The sequence below is a fragment of the Nicotiana tomentosiformis genome, chromosome 2 (assembly GCF_000390325.3).
Source record: "Nicotiana tomentosiformis chromosome 2, ASM39032v3, whole genome shotgun sequence".
Lineage (NCBI taxonomy): Eukaryota > Viridiplantae > Streptophyta > Magnoliopsida > Solanales > Solanaceae > Nicotiana > Nicotiana tomentosiformis.
In genome coordinates this window covers 50136533-50156699 of record NC_090813.1, presented here as the reverse complement: position 1 = coordinate 50156699, position 20167 = coordinate 50136533, and the positions used below count along the sequence as shown (strand labels likewise).

Genomic DNA, 20167 nt, shown 5'->3' with positions numbered 1-20167 from the left:
ATAAGTGTGGAATGCGAGGAATAGGGACTTCCTCGCAAGGCGAGCAACTTAATAGGGAGAGCCTCTCCGCTATGCGAGAGACAGTGACAAAGCTCACATCAGAGCTAGAAGCGGCCAAGGAAAGAGAAAGGCTTAGAGATGCTCAATTCCTTGGCATGCAAGCTCACATCAGAACTCTCCTATCTAGTGGAGCTTTTCCGTTGCCCCGATCTCGTGAGTCATCTCCAGAGGGTCAACCTCCACGTGATCGTTCCTCCCGCCCTGCTCGTGATCGTTCCTCCCGTCCTCCCTGTGATCGTGCTTCCCATCCTCCACAAGACCGTTCTCTATATCGTCTTGTAGATGAAAGTTCATCAGACGGTGATGATGATATTGTACAAAACACCCCTTGACTTTTATATACTTTGAACTAGACAAATAAAACCAGTTATGAACTAGTTGTAATTAGTTTTAACTTGGTTTTGGATTTTTTGGTTCAATTGAACTTTAATTTGTTAGTTTTAAAGTATTTATTGAATGTTTTGGTTGTTGTTGTTGTGTTGTTGTTGTTGTTGTGTTGTTGTTGTTGTGTTTTTGTTGTTGTTGTTGTTGTTGTTGTTGTTGTTGTTGTTGTGTTGTTGTTGTTGTTGTTGTTGTGTTGTTGTTGTTGTTGTGTTGTTGTATTGGTATGCTGGCATGTGGTTTAGCTGCCAAAACAGGCATTTTATGCCAAAATTAATCCCAGAAAAACCGACCAACGTTGGTCGGTTTATTAATAAAAAAAATAAATTATTCCAAAATACCCACCAAAGTTGGTCGGTTAATGAACATTGAATTCCCAGAATTCAACACTACTGTCCAACTTTGGTCGGTATTTTGCTTGCATTGTTGAGATTACCGACCATAGTTGGTCGGTAATGTTTAATTTTAATTAGTTTTAAAAAATATATATTTTCAATTACCGACCAAAGTTGGTCGGTTTTTTTTAATTTTAATAATTAATAAAAAAAATATAATTTAGTTAAACCGACCAACTTTGGTCGGTAAAATTAAATTAATAAAATATGTTTCCGACCAAAGTTGGTCGGTAAGTAATTAAACTTGTCAGATGGTCATTTTAATATACCGACCAAAGTTGGTCGGTAATTTCCGACCAACTTTGGTCGGTAAGCCATTCCGATCATCAAAACACCGTCCACACTGTAATGGTCGCGTTTTGGTCGGTAATTTGCCATAACCGACCAACGTTGGTCGATATTTTTGGTCGGTTTTTAGCGAATTTCTAGTAGTGTTTCTAGTACCAAAAAATCTCCATTAAAAGATCTTCATCTCAATTTAATAATGGCGCTTTGCTGTTACAATTGACAAACTATGGCTCCTCCAACAAAGACAATAGTAACAAGCCACGTATTTGCTGAGACATCTTTCATCACTAACAAGCAATAAGGTAACGCAAAGTGGCAACTTTCGAAGACAAGAACACTAAAATATCAAAAATGATTAAAGTTTCGTTTTGAAGCGCAACAATCTCACCGAACTCTTAGGGAAATGCCCACTCTCTCGTCACATGGCAATCTCAACGCTATCTTATCATATTATCCTGCATCTTGTCGCTTTCTGTAGAATTTTGGTATAAATAAGATGAGTTTTGAAGCTCTTTGATCATCCCAAACTTCCAATATACACCAAGTAAAAGGAAAAATAAAACAGAGGAAAAAGATGGCAAGTTATTCTGCAAATAACAGATCCATCAGTTTGCCAAGCAGATCACATCCAGCAACTGAGAAAATTGAAGAGGAGTTCAGCAAGTTCCAGACTTGGGAAAATTCAGCCTCATCAACTGCAGAAGCTGTTTACAATGGTTTACTTGGTTTGAGAGAGGTGCATAGGTACATTAGTGATCTTCTCAACTTGCCCCAGACTCTTCAAGCCCTTTCCAAATGCCAAGATAAAAAATGGGTCGATGAAATCTTGGATAAATTTATGAGATTTCTTGATATATGTGAGACAACAAGGGAGCTGGTGTCACAGTTTAAAGAAATTGTTAAGGATGTTCAGTCCTTACTGAGGAGGAGAAAAGGAGACTTGAGCATCACCAACTACACTTCGTTTAGAAAGAAGATGAAAAAAGATGCTAAAAACTTAGTTACAATTTTAAAGAAAATGGATCATGAGGTGGTTGAAGTAATGGAGGTTGATCAACTTGTCTCAGCCGTTATCAGAGTGCTAAGAGAAGTTAGTACAATGGGAATTTCAGTATTCCAAATGGTGTTGGTTTTCTTGTCAGCTCCAGTTTCTAAGCCAATTAACAAATGGTCTCTGGTTTCAAGATTGGTAAACAAGGGAGATCAAGACAATGTAAATGAGATAGAAAGTGCTGATTTTGCATTAAACAGCCTTTTAAAGTGTGGCTCAAGTGAAGTGGAGAAAATCCAGTTTGCACAGAACAGATTGGAAAATCTGGAAACTCATTTTGAATGCATCGAGGATGGCCTGGACAACATATTTAGATGCTTGATCAGATCAAGGAGTACACTCCTGAATGTTGTCTCTTGCCAATGAATATAGTCTTGTATTATTGCATAGGCATCCGAATATTGTAGGATATATATGCTTATGGAATCTTGCTGTAAAGGAACAATTTTGTAATTACACTTAAACAGATATACCGATACCTATACTTGCAAACTGTGTCTCTCTTTCGCTCGTCTTTCTTTTTAATTTCAATTAAACACGATAAACATAAACATACTATGGTTTACTCCACAAAATTCTTCCTTGAATGAACTAGTTACTTTTTGGTTCCGTACAAATATATAGCAGAGATGTTTCAAATACATAATTTTCTTTCAAAACTATCAGCTGAAATAAGGAAATGAAATAAACCTAATATTAAAGGTACCTTAAGAAATTCCAATGCCCTTAATCTTATTGCAAGAAAAGCGGCATGGCAGAAATGATCTCATGGATATTCCTGATGGTATAATGCTGAGTTCTTCTCTCGGGTAACTTACATCTGAAGCTTCTTACATTCCAATTTCCACGTGTATGTTCAGTATAAAACACAAAACAAGACACAAATTTGCAGGTTCCAAAGGGGATTTCAAGGTATCTCCTGTTGATTTTGCTTCACTAACTGCAGAAAGAAAAAGGAACTAGTATGCTTGACTTTGATGTTTTGCGATGCCAAGGTAAGGATCCAAGTCAGAGCCACTGTAATATGTAACGTACTTTTAGTAGCTTTTCCCTTGGGTAAAAAGGAAAGGTTGGACATCTTGTGAAGTCCAATTGAACAATAAAATTGATAGTCAATGCGGCAGTAAGCCAGTAGGATTTACAAAATAGAACAAGTAACATTAAGCTGTCATTAGTATTGTAGTAGTCCGGTAAAAAGATTATTTCTGTTAATTAGACAGATTCTATGTTACCGTTCATTGAAACGGAGTCTCGTTGGCGTGCAGCCAGTTGTTATTCAACCATTGAAATTGACAATAATGAGTTGGTGGCATCCTATACTTCGTTTCTTTGAGATAATTTCTGAACCTAATTTGCACTTCATGGCCATTGTCCATTGTCCATTGGTAGAAGCGAATAGCGCTGAGAGTAGCTTTATTCTCATAAATAAATATTGATAGAAAAGAAATATAAAAGAAATACTTTTTATTGATAAACCAAACAACTAGAGATCATTTCACGTGAGAATCTCTCACGATTCCGATTCAGAAGTAGGATCTAGATAAATTGAAAGATTACGTTTGCAGTAGGATTTCCAAACTAAAAAATTAGGAAATTAGCTGTATTATAAGAAATAATTTCTAGGTTCTCTTGGTAGAAAACATGGAGGAAACATCAATGCATCAAGCCACTCGGGCACACCTAACTAAACTTATATTCGTCACTATCCTTCTGTTTTTTTGTTTTTTTGGATTTTCCAATATTCGTTACTATCTTCTTAACCACTGAATCACTTCATTGATTATAGAAATCTCGAGATTCTTGGTCTATTTAGACCTCAAATCCTTGAAATGCTTACCTATCGAGTACACAAGCTGCTCTAATAAGCCTTTAAACAATAAGTAGACCTAGTTAAAAACATCATACTTTTTTTATTAAGTTGTTAAGTTACCACGATGAGACAAAGTCCATTAAGAGGGATCTGTTCTTCCATGATTTCCTGAGTTAATTATATCACAATCACACAAGTCCAACCATCCATTCGTGCAGAATTAAAAAATATGCTTCATTCTTTAATCTCAATTATAACCAACATGATTTGATATATTATCGTATAGGTGTTGTCTCCTGGTATTGAAAATTTCCACTTCGCCAGCTAAGACAACCTCAGATAGACGTGTACTTGCAGACAGAAATGTAGAAAAGGATGTAAGAAGATATATGATGAAAGAGGATGGTGGTTGTATTTACCCGTGGCATGATACTAAACTATGTCATACCCACCTCATTACTAAAAGGATTAATAAATAACAAATGATTGGAATACTGTTGGACAAATTATGTGACAGGTTAACTAGGTTGATGAGGCCTCGCTCTGCGATCACATACTGTTAATCACAACGTCAATAATATGACTTAGTGATCAATGAAATTAGATGAAAACCATGGAATACCCAATATAAAAAAGATATATTTATATGTGATTTCTTTCTATCTTCCTAAACCGTAGTGAGTAGAATCATCGTACTTATACCGGTGGGAGGTGTATAGGTCAAAACCTGCCCTAAAATATTTAAGATAATGCAGCATTAAAGAAAGAATCATTCGAGGTCAGTCAGGGAACAACGAGGTTCGTAGTAAAGATGGCAACAATGGCCGAGGTCGAGCACCGTTGACAGAACAACAACGGTTAGTTTTTGAAATAGGATATTGAAAAGAATATTCTAGTGAATATATTCTGCACTTGTACTATTAGGAATTGTTAGAGACATGTCACAAATAAATAAGGAGATAGAGAAGGAAAAAGACAGGTAATATTCACATGATAAGAACACTTTTCAGAAAAAGATTCTCTCTTTATCTCTTGTAAAGATAGAAAGACTACCTTTTTATCAAGATTCTTGCCCATATTATTCTACATTTTTCCACCAGATTCGAGAATAATTCGACAAATCTTGGATTTATCTTTCATTCATCATTGTCAGGATGAACATTCGTCCAGTCCATCCTTTATTGGGTGAATCATTCCTCCTATTTACTTAAATACCGTTTATTGCTACTTATTGCTAGTTACACCTTATTATTGCTGATATTTTATGAACGTTTTGTGCTTATTATTGTCAACACTTTACTGGATCTGTCCCATCTCACACACGTTTTTAAGATTCGCATCTAGAGTTATTATCATTAACTAGATTTAACCCGTTATTAAATAAATTTAATAGTTTAGCCGAAAATTATACTTTTTGGTCAAACAATTTGGCGTCGTCTATGGGGATTATCTAGTTAACTCTTTTAGTTTCTTCTAGATCTACAATTGACACTGGTCACTAACGTAAAAAAAAAACAAGAACAAGAACATTTTTTCTCTATGCATACATAGATCTAATATGACGGGTAAAAGAGAAGAAAGAACGAGAATAATGAGTGACCTCCCAACCAACGTCATGAACATCATCCATGAGAGCTCTGAAGCAGTGGACGTGGACACAACGCCCAATGCCTCCCCAGGCGAGGTGGGTCACCCCCTCCCTACTGCAGCATCACAAAATTTCTTGGTAAGACAACCTCCATATCTGCGGTAGAGGAGGCGCCGCCAACAATAAAGAAGCCCCTTGAGGCCTGGCTAACTGATACGTTGACCGACGTCCTCCATAAGCCCATCCGGGATACGGCCACAACAAATGCAACTTGTGTTATACCACCATTGGACTAGCAACATGATCAACTTCCTCCTCCTCCTGCAATGACAAGTATTACTCACAATGTTGTTAACAATGGAAGTGACGACGCTCTCACGGCCATTCTAAAAAGGATGGAGGAAATGAAAAATGAGAACAAGGTACTTCGGGACCAAATAAGAGAATACCAAGAAAGATTCGATAAAATACCGAGCGCTCCGAAGCTCTTGCCGAAGAGAGATGCCGGTCGATTCATCGAGCAGCCATACGGTGACAGTGCGGCCCCACATGCCATACCAAAGACCTTTAAAATGCCGTCCTATATGAAAATATACGGTGGTACAACCGACCCTGAAGATCATATAACTCACTACTTCACCGCCGTGAAAGGCAATGATCTAGCCAAGGAACAAGTATCCTCCATTCTACTAAAGAAATTAGGCGATACCCTCAGGGGAGGCACGTTGACCTGGTATTCACAACTGCCTGCACATTCTATTGAAACCTTCGAGGAAATAGCCGATAAGTTCATAACAGCCCATGCCACCGAGGCAAGAGTGAATGACATCTTTGCTATTAAAAAGTCTCCGGGAGAAGGGACTTCCTCACCCGTTTTAACCGAGTAAGAATGACCTTGCCAAATGTATCAGAAGGAAATACGATAGCAGCTTTTCAAAACGGGTTGAGCAGAAATGGTTCAAGGGCAACAAGAAAGTTATTAAGTCGGCTTATGAAGTACCCCCCAATGACTTGGGATGAAATACATAATGCATATTGTGCCAGAGTCCTAGCTGACGAGGACGACCTCAATGGCCCAACCCATCGACTGACATCGGTGCAACCAGAATCCAGGAAAGATCGAAGAAATTATATTAGAAGAGATCTCGCGGCCTCGCAAGCTAATCGGGAACGACATCTCCCATATGTTAGAACCACCGCTGCATCTTCATCCCGCCATGAAGAGGGCCTACCCCAATCAAGAACAGGGACTCACCAGAACGAGAGAGGTATGCCCTATTTATTATCCGCTCATAATTTTTGTATGTCACCTACAGAGATAGTCTACTCCTTGGAGAAGCTCGAACCAAAGGTGAAGTGGCCGCAAAAGATGATGTCAGACCCAAATACCAGAAAATCAGACGCCCTCTGCGAGTTCCATCAAAAGCGAGGACACAAAACTGAAGAGTGCATCGCCCTAAGACAGGAGGTCGTAAACATGCTACGACAGGGATACCTCAAAGAGTTGTTGAGCGATCGGGGAAAGACTAACTTTGCCAGAGGACGTGAACAATATCAAGGGCCGCCAAAACTGCCCTCGTTAGCCCGCATCATCCACATGATCATCGGTGGCGGGGACGACGCCTCCATCAACATCGTGAAGTTCACCACAACCCACAAGCTCAAACGGTCGATCACCCATGAACGATATGATGAACTCAAAGAAAGTATCATCTTCGATAAGTCATATACTGATGGTTTGGACCTCCCTCACTATGATGCTCTTGTTATCACTTTATGAATTTTAGATACTGATGTGAGACTGATTATGGTAGACGATGGGAGCGGTGCATGCATTATCCATCCTCGAGTACTTGCACAAATGAAACTCAAGAATAAGATAGTGTCGTACTACATCACACTAACAGGCTTTAGCAATGCAGTTGAGCAGGCATCCAGCGAGATCACACTCCCCGTCCTAGTGGGTGGCGTCACTCTGGAAACCACATTCCACATCATGGACCAAGACACAACATACAACGCCATAATAGGGCGACCATGGATACACACCATAAGAGCCACCCCCTTCAGCTTGTACCAAGTCATCAAATTCCTAACTACATGGGGAATATTCAGTATACGAGGGGAACAACGCATGTCCCAGGAGTGATACTGCATCTCCTTAGATTGTACGGCCACCCAACAAACCAAGGATAAAGAAAATGAGGCATAGAAGTTAACAGGGTCGAGGTCGATGTGCGATGACGGCGAGGACATCATCAGACACCCCGATATGGTCGAGGCCACAGGATCGACCATAGAAGAACGCTGCCCCATTCAGTTAGACAGTAACGACCACACAAGAAAGCTTACATCGGCTGCAGACTTCAGGAACCAGGTAAATTTTGTGAATGTTTAACTATTAATGTAGACTTGTTTGCCTTTAGCTATGCAGATATGCTAGGTATCCCAAAGGAGATTGTCACGCACAAATTGAACGTTGACCCATTCCACCCCCAGTGAGGCAGGTCAGGCGTAAGTTCAACTCAGCAATTAATGACGCAATACGCGAAAAAGTGGAAAAATTGTTAGAAAATGGCTCCGTCAAGGAGACGAAGTTCCCCCAATGGGTCGCCAATGTAGTCATGGTGAAAAAGAAGAACGGCAAATAGCGGATGTGCATAGATTTCACTGACCTGAACAAAGCTTGCCCCAAGGATTCATTTTCATTACCCCATATCAACCAACTCATCGATAAAACGGTCGTGAACGAACTACTAAGCTTCTCGGACGCCTATTCAGGCTATAATCAGATCCTTATGGAGGAAAATGATCAGGAAAAAATCACCTTCATCACCCACCAGGGGGCGTACTTTTACAGGGTCATACCCTTCGGGCTGAAAAATGCAGGGGCAACTTATCAACGGTTGGTGAGGAAAATGTTCAAGGGCCATCTCGGCAAAATGATAAAAGTCTACATAGATGACATGCTGGTCAAATCCAAAAGGAAAGAAGATCACATCGACCACTTGAGAGAAGAATTCAGCATACTCAAGCAATACATAATGAAACTAAACCCCGAGAAATGTGCATTCGGTGTGGCCTCAGGAAAATATTTGGGTTTCCTAGTGTCACAGCGAGGTATCGAGGTCAATCCCGACCATATCAAAGCCATCGATGGGATACCAGAGCACTTGACCACCAAAAAACAGTTTCAGAGGTTGACTGGCCATATCACTGCCCTTTCGAGGTTCATTTCGCGATCCTCTGATAGGTGCCATAAGTTCTTCAGCATACTAAAAAAGGATAATGACCTCCAATGGACCCCCAAGTGCATCCAAGCCCTGAAGAAGTTAAAGGCGTACATGTCATCGCCACTGTTGCTTTCGAAACCATAACCGGGACAGCCCCTCCTCGTCTATCTCGCTATGCCAGAAGTAGTTGTGAGCGCAGTCTTGGTCCGAGAAGATAAAGGTACGCAATCTCCCATCTATTATGTTAGAAAAATAATAGTCGATGCCGAGACGAGATACCCCATCTCCAAAAACTGGCTCTAGCCTTAGTCGTAGCTTCACGAAATCTTAGACCATATTCCAATGCCACCCCGTCTCGGTCGTTACGACTTTCCACTTAAGAAGCATCTTGCATAAACTGGAGCTATCGGGCAGTTTGGCCAATTGGGCCATCGAATTGAGCGAGCATAATATCACATATCGATCACGAACGACGATAAAGTCGCAGGTCCTTGCAGACTTTGTCGCCGATTTCAGTGCAAAAATAATGCCCGAATTCAAAAAAAAAGCCGTCCACGCTTCTCCCCAACACAAGACCTCTGGGTCCTGTACACTGATAGCGCGTCTAACGCGTTAGGGTCTGGACTGGGACTCGTAGTCGAAGTCCCAACAAGCGAAATGATTTGCCAGTCCATAAGATGCCCGGACAAGACTAATAACGAGGCCGAGTATGAGGACGTAATTGCAGGATTGAGACTAGCACTCAAATATGGGGCGAAACGACTAAAACTGCATTGTGATTCTCAACTCATGGTCAACCAAGTCACAAGGACTTTCCAAATCAAGGAACAATGGTTACAAAAGTACCAGAACGAAATCTGCAAGCTGCTACCCAAGTTTGACGAATGTCAACTCGACCAGATCCCCCGAGCACAGAATACCAAGGCAGATGGTCTCGCCAAATTAGTCGCAGCCACCAAAAACATTACAACTGGTGAAAGAAATGTGGTCCACCTCCTTAACTCATCGGTAGATCAAATCGAGGTAAGAACCATAAACCTTACTTGGGACTGGCGCAACCGTATTATTGCATATTTGCAGGATGGCACACTCCCGGATGATAAAAAAGGCCAAGAAGTTGCAAATGCAAGCAACCAGATACAACATCATTCATAACGACATGTACAAGAGAACTTACGGCCGAAATGTTTAGGCCCAAGTGAGACGTAGCGCGTCCTTGAAGAAGTGCACGAAGGCCACTGTGGAGCCTACTCCGGCAATCGAACTTTGGTTAGGTGCCTCATACAGGCAGGATATTATTGGCCCACCATGAAATAAGAGGCCACATATTTTGTGCAAAAATGCGAGCAATGCCAGAAGTATGCCCCAATGATTCATCAAGCATGCGAATACCTACACTCAGTGACTTCCCCTTGGTCATTCATCAAATAGGGAATGGATATCGTGGACCCCCTCTCGGTAGGATGAGGTAACGTGTGATTTCTTTTGGTTTTAACTCACTATTTCTCTAAATGGGTAGAAGCAGGAGCATTCGCCCAAATATGCGAACAGGAAGTGATCGCCTTCATATGGAAAAATATCATATGCCGTTTCGGTCTCCCCAAAGAGATCAGCTGCGACAACAGACCCTAATTTGCGGGAAAAAAAGGTCGCTGGCTTTTTTGAAAAATGGCACATCAAAAGAATAATCTCAACGCCTTACCACCCTGCAGGCAACGGGCAAGCAGAATCCTCCAACAAGTCGATACTGAACATTATGAAGAAGAAACTCGAAGACACTAAAGCACTATGGTCGGAAATATTACCAGAAGTACTCTGGGCCTACCGAACAATGCCAAAGACGAGCACAGGAGAAACGCCATATTTGTTAGTCTATGGGACTGATGCAGTAATACCGGTCAAGGTTGGGGAACCCAACCTAAGATACTCCCGCTAAAGAGGACCCCAGAATGATGACAACAGAATGTAAGAGCTCGACGAAATCGAGGAACAAAGAGATATGGCCTACGTAAGAATGGTCTCCCAAAAGCAACAGGCAGAACACTATTATAACAAAAAGGCAAAGATCAGGCCACTCAAAGTCGGGGACTACGTGCTTAAATCTAAAACACAAGCAAGCAAAGACCCACGGGAAGGCAAACTAGGAACAATTTGGGACGGCTCGTACAAAATCACGGCAACAACAACAAAGGGTCATTCCGACTAGAAACGATGGAAAGAAAGCAACTACCAAACAACTGGAATATTACACACCTCAAGTACTTCAATTTTTAAAAGACGAAGCGTCCCCAAAGTTGTACTCCTTTTTTCCTCACTTGAGTTTTGTCTTAATTGGGTTTTCTCGAGGAGGTTTTTAACGAGGCGATGAAGGGGACACTTCATGATTGAAGTGCACACAGACGAAGGCACTGGACGGCTAGTTCATTGCTCGACCTCTCAATACTTTTTATGGTCGACCAACGAAGGCACTAGATAGACTGAGATTGGGACTGAAATACCAGCCAACGCCCGAAAAATATGTAAATTTCTCCACCTGTATGAACAAAGCACAAATACATGAAGTTTATTTCTATTCTCTCCAAGCATAGGTTATATTCGACCTCATTCGAATCAACACCTAATCGACCCTCGGCCATAACTAAGCATAGGTTATATTCGACCTCGTTCGAATCAACACCTAATCGCCCCTTGGCCATAACTAAGTGTCAGTTATATTTGACCTCGTTCGAGTTAATGCCTAATCGACTCTCGGCCATAATCAAGCATAGGTGATATTCGACCTTGTTCAAATCAACACCTAATCGGCCCCCCGCCATAATCAAGCATATGTGATATTTGACCTCGTTCGAATCAATACCTAATCGGCCCTCGGCCATAATCAAGCGTAGGTGATATTCGACCTCGTTCGAATCAACACCTAATCAACCCTCGGACATAATGAAGCATAGATTATACTCGACCTCGATCTAATCAACACCTAAATGGCCCTCGACAATAAATAGACATATGATATGTTTGATCTCGTTCGAACTAACATCTACTGGTCCTTGGCCATGATCAAACTTAGGTTTTGTTCCGACCTCATTTGACCCTACTCAAGCTAAGGTATTACGACTAAGGAAACCAAGGCAACCAAGCAACAAAATCAAAAAACGTACAAACTCAAACAGAAGAAAAGAGAATCAGGAACAAATAATAAAATTGGTATTTCAAACTTAGAATGTTTTTTTTACAAAGGCTCGAAAAGACGCCCACAAAAAACACGCAGAAGTCTGCAGCAAAACAAAAAGAAGGAAAAGAAAAGCGACTAATTGGCTTGATCACCTGGGCCATCCCCATCTGCCCATTCACCATTACCATCGCCATCGCAATACCCATCCTCATACCAGGCGTCCTCTTCAATCCGATCCACGCCCGCATCCTCCTCGTTATCACCGGCCTCTGATGTAGCAGGATCATAGCCGCAAGAGAACCGAGATCTATGTGCCTTAACACGAGCATCCTTGAAGACGGCTTCTGAAATAGTTCTCGCCCTCATCAGATCTCTGAATATATCCAGCTGGGCCTCAGCGTGAATCCACTCCTCGTATAAATCTTGAGGAACATCAGGGAAATTAGAAAGATGGGAAGAGGATGGCCGAGCCAATAATTGTGCCTTCTCGGCCTCCAGAGCGGCGACTCGATCAGAAAGGCCAGAAGCCTCATTCCCTAGTTCTCCAATCCGTTCATCAAACCGCTCTTCTTTGAGTCTGGCCGTCTCCAAGGCATTCTCTCGCTCGGAATGGAGAACACGAATCACTATCTCTAAAGCCTCCATTTTCCTCATAGCCCGCGACCGAGCTAACTCCGCCTTTTCGAGATCCGTTGTCCTCTCCGCGACCTCACCACTTAAAGCATCAGCTTTGAATTCACACTCCTTGAGCTCGACGTGCAACGAGAGCACCTGGGCTTGGAGATTGCCACACTGGGCTTTGAGCCCCTTACTAACCTCCAGCTCCTCATCTTTGTCCCTTAGCGCCCCCTCAAGAACGATGCATTTTTCAATGACCTTCACTAGCTCGTCGTCCTTTTCCTTCAGCTCGTCTCGGAGAGCTTGGAAACCGCCCTCGTCAAACCTCCTGCAAATCTCACGATACTTACTACGGTACTCGCGGTATTTTCTCTCCATATTAAAAACAATAGCCTTACGCCTATCCGCTCTTCGGACGCATTCAATTTCCAAAATCACGATCTGAAAGAAAGAGAAAAGGAAAACGAAGAGTAAGAACGAAACAAACTTTGAACTTGACAAACAAAAACGAGAGATATCGAAAAGCTTACCCTAAGAGCGAGGCCGACTATGCTCCTAGATAAGGTAGCATCGTTCAGCTTTTCGAGGATTTTACCCTCCATATCAGAACAGAGGGGACCAAGGAAAGGGACTACGTTCTCTGTGTTGACCAACAAATCCCGATCCATGGGGATCGCAATGGTCCGCATGGACCCTTCCAACCTTACTTCAAGTCGGGTAAATCCCTCCCCCATCATCCTCACCTCGTCGGCATCCACATCAGAGCCCGTCTAGTAACCATCCTCGTTTACACACTTTCCTTTTATGTCGGCCATCGAAGAAGGACCCTCGGCCGATCGTGAGGCCGATGGCTCATCCTGCCGCAAAATATCAGAGACTCTCACCGATGGCCCTTCAGCTTCCATCATTGTTTCAGGAAGAGACATACCCTCTACGACTTCAGTCGATGGCAGAACCACAGGCGATAGCTTGGCATCATCTTCAAGCTTTATGGTCGCCGTTTCACGGATGACAAAATCGCCCATCACTGCATCCACTACCCGGGCAGTCCCATCACCTACATCCACCGATCTCCTCTTACGGGGAACCAAATCCCCATCACTCGATGATGACTCCTCTTTCTCGTCCACTAGATGAAGCAAAAGGGAAGCCGGAAGCTCCGTTGAAGATATATCCGTGGGCGTAGAAGAAGCCGGTACGGAAGCAGCAGTAGGTATGGCCGACGAACGAGTATACCTGGCCACAGTAGAAGAACGAACAGAAGAAGATGACCGAGCAAGCCTAGCCATGGTCACAGCAGGAACATACTCCAAAGAAGTAGCCTTTCTCTTACGAAATGCAGGAGGAGAAGCCCTCGGCCTCCTCGAAGATCCTCGAACTGAAAAGGAATGATCGAAGGTCGTCACCACCAGTAATAAGATATAGCGTGCAAGCGACTATGCAGTCAAAACAGAAAACAAAAATATATATATATAATCGACAAACTCACCGGCCAAGGAAGAAGCAGGCCCGAACCTCTTAAGAAAGCAAGGCCACTCACAAATCCCCACAGTGTGAGCCAGAATCCAGTCAACCCAGTCGGAAATGTCCCCGACCAAAGGAGGAGGCATAGCCTTGGCTATATAAAGAAGAGACAAAATGTTAGAGCCTACGACTAGAAATAGATAAATTAAACTTTTCACAAAAAACGGATACTTACGAGCACGATTCCAAGTCTCATGAAAGTCGTCCGCGTTGGCCACTACGTCTTTGGTTCTAATGAAAAAGTAGTTGAGCCAGAACTGACGATTCTCTTTGTCATCCATCTTCACCACCAAGCGTTTACCTCCTCGGTGGCGAAGATGCAACATCGTCCCCCTATAAAAGCTAAGGGCGAAGAGATGCATCAGATAGCGGAGTGTGACCTTGACCCCGGCCAACTCGGCGAATTTTAAGAACATCCTAATAAGCTTATAGATGTATAGAGAGAGTTGGGCCGGGCAGACACCGTAATAGCGGCAAAATTCCTCCGCCAATGGGAGAAGGGGGAGAATATAGCTGACCTGGAAAGGATACGCATAGAACGCGCAATATCCGGGGTAGTGGATTTGCACCACGTCGCGTCCTGCTAGGACCAAATCGATATGGGAAGGAATGTTGAATTTTTCCATAAGCTCGGCCAGATCGGCCTCTTCCATCACCGATTCCAAGACTTCACGCTCACCTTCAGGCGCCTTCAAAAAATCAGACCTAACTTTCTCACTACGAGGGATTATTTCTTCTACCGTAGGAAAATTCTCTTCTTCAGTGGTGACAGAGACCCTATCAGCATGAGGGGGTATAAGCACCGCCAAAGGGACAGGGTCAGTTGCCATACCAAAAATAGAGGGTACATAAGCCATGTTGTTAAGGGAAGATGCTCGAGAAAGAAAGTGTTAGAAGCGGCAAGAATCACTAAAACCAGTAAGAAAGTACGCAACAATGGAGGAAGAAGAAAAAGGCAAAGGTTTTTGAAAAGAACAGACACAAAAATGGGGGAAGAAGAAGAAGACACAGACTTTCTGATGCAAGGGTTTCATAAAGATGGAAACGTTACCCGCACACCCCTATATTCAAGCACCGAAACCAAGGAATTAATCCATTATTACTTGGCACTGTAACCGAAGTGGTAGATTCAATCAGAAGACGCGCGCGAAACGAACCAATGTATCGGGAAATCGCGTAATAATGACGCCTGTCGCCATGACGTCAGCGTGATTCGTGGGACATATGACCCAAAAATTACGGCTCACAAAGGGACACGCTGACAACTTGCCGCAATCATCACGACTCGTTCATACCATCTAAATGCTTCGACCACATTACATGATATCCATTCATCGAGCCCGCCTGAGGCCGGCCTCAATAAGCGGAGGGACTAACTATATAGGTCAAAACATGCCCTAAAATATTTAGGGTAATGCAACATTAAGGAAAGAATCAGTCGAGGTCGGCCAGGGAACAACGAGGTTCGTAGTAAATATGAAAACAATGGCCGAGGTCGAGCACCATTGACAGAACAACAACGACTAGTTTTTTAAATAGGATATTGAAGAGAACTATTAGGGTTTGTTAGAGACAGGTCACAAATAAATAAGGAGATACTTAAGGAAAAAAGGAGGTAATATTCACTTGATAAGAACACTTTTCAGAAGAAGATTCTCTTACTATCTCTCGTAAAGAAACAAAGACTACCTTTTTATCAAGATTCTTGCACATATTATTCCACACTTTTCCACCAAATCCGAGAATAATTCGAATAAATCTTGATTTATCTATCATTCATCATTGTCAGGAGGAACATTCGTCCAATCCATCCTTTATTGGGTGAATCATTCCTCTTATTTACTTAAATGCCATTTATTACTACTTATTGCTAGTTACACCTCATTATTGCTGATATTTTATGAACGTTTTGTGCTTATTATTATTATCAACACTTCACTCGATATGTCCCATCTCACACACGTTTTCAAGATTCGCATTTAGATTTATTATCATTAACTAGATTTAACCCGTTATTACATAAATTTGATAGTTTAACCGAAAGTTATATTTTTTGGTCAAACAGGAGGTAGAAGGTATACAGTGGAATAGCTGAGGTGAACTCAAGCTAGGATGAACATCGCTTTTATATAAGAAATTATTAATCACATTATTATGGCTCGGCTTGTTTTCTTGTATGACTATATTTTAGCTATAACTAGGCAATCCTAGGAACTTATAGCCTATTTGGCCAAGCTTCTCCAAAGGCCAAAAGTGTTTTTTTTTTTTTTTCCAAATGCATTTTTTTCTCAACTTAAGGTGTTTGGCCATTCCTTTTTTTTTTTGGGGGGAGGGGGGGAGGGGTGTATGGAATGCTTTTGGAAAGAAGCAGAAGCAGTTTCAGAGAAGCATAGAAAAGTAGCTTCTTTCTAAAAGTAGAAGCAGAATCAGTTTTGACTCTTCTTCTTACCAAAAATACCCTTAACAAAATATAGTATATACCAAAATAACCATTAAATCTAAAACTTAGGATATTAATGTATAAGTATTTCTTCTTATTTTTAGGATAGTTTTCTAAATATATAGTGACTTTAATGGTGAATGATTTTATATTTGTTGAATGATTTTTAATATATTTGAATAACATTAAAAGAATTAAAGTACTTCTTAATTTTATTTTCATATTTTACTTAAATAAAATGAAAAAATTTAATTATTGCCTGTAATAACAAATTTTTTAAGATTATTTATTTACTTATAATATTAACTATTAAGTAAATCTATGCATGTCCTTATTTGTAATTTGATACTTAAAAGCACTTTTTGAAAAGCTTGGCCAGACACAAATTATTGCTCAAAAGTACTTTTCGGAGTGATTAACCAAACACAAATTGCTTCTCTCAAAAAGTACTTTTTTCGAAAGCACTTTTGAAAAATACAGTTCTCAAAATAAGCTGATTTTTCCAGATTGGCCAAACATGCTATTAGCTTGTTTAGTCCATCATTTGCTTTAGTGTGCTATCTTGTCAAAGGAAAAAGGATACAAAACCATGGCTACCTCTACTAAAAAATCCAACCAAAATCTCTCAATAAGTTTACCTTCAAGATCTCATCCCAACACCCAAGGAATTGAAGAAGAGCTTAACAAGCTTCAAACATGGGAAAGATCAGGTGCATTAACCACAGAGTCCATATGCAATGGCCTCTCTGGATTTGAAGAGTTGCACAACTGCATGGACCACTGCCTTAACTTGCCACTCACCCTTCAGGTCCTCTCTCAACATCAAAAAGAGAAATGGTTTTATGAGTTATTGGACAGTTCCGTGGGAATTCTTGATATTTATAACAAGTTAATGGCTAATTATTGTCATCTTATTGAAATAGAACACCAGGAGAAAATTTCAATTCACTTCATAAGACCAATTGGTGTAAAAGCAAGCTAAGAGGGAAGGAAATAGAAGCTTCCCAGTACCGACCTCTAGCATGGGACATCCTCCACCAGACACCTCTGAGACTTATTTATTTCTAACTGATAATTAAAAACAATTGTTTGGTGCAAGTAAGATTGAAGTACGTTTGGCAATAATAAAAACGTGTTGTGTAAGGGTCCACTTCATGTTACCTGTGGATTGCAGGGAACATTAGAAGAACAGGCCACTCGTGCACAGCTATTAAAAAATCATACCACCTTCTTCCATTATATGTCTCAAGCACCACAGCTATCTACACTTGACATTTAATGTTGAACGCGAAGTTCTTGAGCAGACGCGCCATTCGTGTGCCAATTTGAATATTGGCTAACTCTCCCAACGTCAATTAAGCCACATGGTAAGCATCTTAATTGCTATATATCCGGTAGCAATGGCACAATGCTTGGGCAGCCAGGAGGGAGCTGACCTGTAACTGAAGCCCCATATGAAGGCAAAGTCACATTATTTTTTCAATTCCACGACAGTGAAGCCTAAAGAAATGACAATTGATTATAGCCTTTGTTTGCCAAATGAATATCATATCAGTTCACCAAATTCAAAGGCATACCCACATGGCCACATTACAATCACATGCTCAGCGTCCCACTTTTGTGCCTAACTACCTCTATAAATAACCTTGTTTTGATGTTCATTGCTCATCAGGAAATTTAGTCTCTTCTCACAAAGAAAAAAAGAAAAAACAAAGAGCCATGGCTACTTTCCCTTTTTCCAAAACGAAGCCTTTTCGATCAATCAGTTTGCCTGTCAGATCACACCCTACAACTCAAAGGGTTGAAGAGGTGCTGAATAAGCTCAATGGATTTGAGACATCAGCTGCACCAACAGCAGAAACAATCTGTAACAGCTTACTCGGTTTGGAGGAGTTACAAAAGTGTATGGATGATCTTCTTAACTCGCCTCAAACTCTTCAGATACTTTCCCAACACCAACAGGGGGAATGGTTTGAGGAGTTGCTGGAAAAATCAGTTAGGATTCTTGATATTTGTGGCGCTACAAGGGAAATTGTCTCTCAATATAAGGAAAATGTTAGAGCTCTTCAATCCTCACTCAGAAGACGAAAAGGAGATCCCAGTGCAGAAGCTGGAATCACAAGATTCACCACTTTCAGCAAGAAAATGAAGAAGGACGCCAAAAGATTGGTCTTGGCTTTGAAACAAGTGGATTGTGAGACTCTCAGTCTCACCTCAGCATTACTGGACGCAGATCAGGAGACAATAGCTGTGATTAGAGCACTAAGGGAAGCCAATGCAATTTGTATTTTGGTTATCCAATATATCTTGTCTTTTTTGTCTGTGCCACTTTTGAAGCCAAAGCAACCAAAATGGTCATTGGTTTCAAAATTGACAAACAACGGAAGAAGAGAACAAGAAGGCCTAGAAAACAGCACGAACTTGGAAACAAGATTTGAGACTGTTGAGGCTCAACTTGACAGCATTGAAAAGGGATTGGAGGGAACATTTAGGAGCCTGATTAGATCAAGAAGCTTGCTCCTGAATGTTTTCTCCTGCTAATCTGGATGTTCCTACTCCATTAACTGTATAGTTCACCATATTCTGTACATGAACAATTTTGTACCTATGCAATACACAAATTGAAAAATTATACTTCAAACTTCTTGTATCTTTCGCTCTGTCTGGCTTATCTGACTCCCTTCTCCCCCTACCTAAGAAACATCTATCTGAAAAGAAAAAAAATCAGATGTGATATGCATCTCACGGGTTACAACTTAGAAGACAGCTTAAAGTTTCCTGAACAGAACTTATAAAACTTGCTTGAGCTTGGATTTTCCAACAAGATGCCTATAGTAGATGCATTTTCTAATAACAGATTTTCATTGTATCCTGTGAATTGATTCAATAAGTTAATTTAGCAACTATGTGTTACCCCATTACCGGCACAACGTAGTAATTGTTCAAAATTATTCTTAAACATTTAGAGATGGATCAGGGAAGATGAAAGAAATTATTGGTTTATGAAAGTCCTAAAAAATTAATGAGCCACCCGTGCACAGCTATGTAAAAATAAACTGTCGTCTGGGGTATCTTAGAAAACAGTCAGTTTCAGAAAATTGTAGTAGTAGTAAGTTTCCTCGTTAGCTGTGGGCTGTGAGCATGTGGTGCAATTATGGAATATGTAATCTACAAAGCCAACAAGCCAAACATGTACTCCCTCCGTACACACTTTTACTTGTTATTCACTCCAAATCATTTTCTAAATCAATTAAAATTATAGACTAATTAATATGAGTATCATGGTAAATTATGTACTTTATTTATTACTTATGAAGGAATCTGCAAAACAATAGTGGACGAGGGAGAATATCAAATTACTAATGGAACAGAACGAGACACCAACTAAGCAAAGCCACATAATTCATTTTATTCCGAGACTTAAAAACAAATGATCTGATCCTTTATTCGACAAATGCATTGAAGGTCACAAAACAATGGGCCATACGCGTGGCCACTTTATTAACACATGAAGTATTAAATGACCTTACTTTGGGCTTACTGCTTATCACAAAGGTTATCCCTCTTCTCCCAAGCAAAAACAAACAGCAAAAACCAAGTAGCATTT

At 41.0% G+C, this 20167-nt stretch overlaps 2 protein-coding genes across 2 annotated transcripts; both read left to right on the top strand.

Moving 5' to 3' along the window:
• Positions 1 to 1491: 1491 nt before the first annotated feature.
• On the top strand, positions 1492 to 2667 carry LOC104091722 (uncharacterized). Its single transcript, XM_009597127.4, has one exon. It carries the CDS (start codon positions 1699 to 1701, stop codon positions 2539 to 2541), a length of 843 nt encoding a protein of 280 aa, XP_009595422.1. The 5' UTR covers positions 1492 to 1698; the 3' UTR covers positions 2542 to 2667.
• A 14341-nt stretch (positions 2668 to 17008) lies between these two features.
• On the top strand, positions 17009 to 19201 carry LOC104091720 (uncharacterized). Its single transcript, XM_009597125.4, has 2 exons — positions 17009 to 17527; positions 18205 to 19201. The coding sequence occupies exons 1-2, from the start codon at positions 17150 to 17152 to the stop codon at positions 19099 to 19101; spliced, it is 1275 nt and encodes a 424-aa protein (XP_009595420.2). The 5' UTR covers positions 17009 to 17149; the 3' UTR covers positions 19102 to 19201.
• The last annotated feature ends 966 nt before the right edge of the window (positions 19202 to 20167 follow it).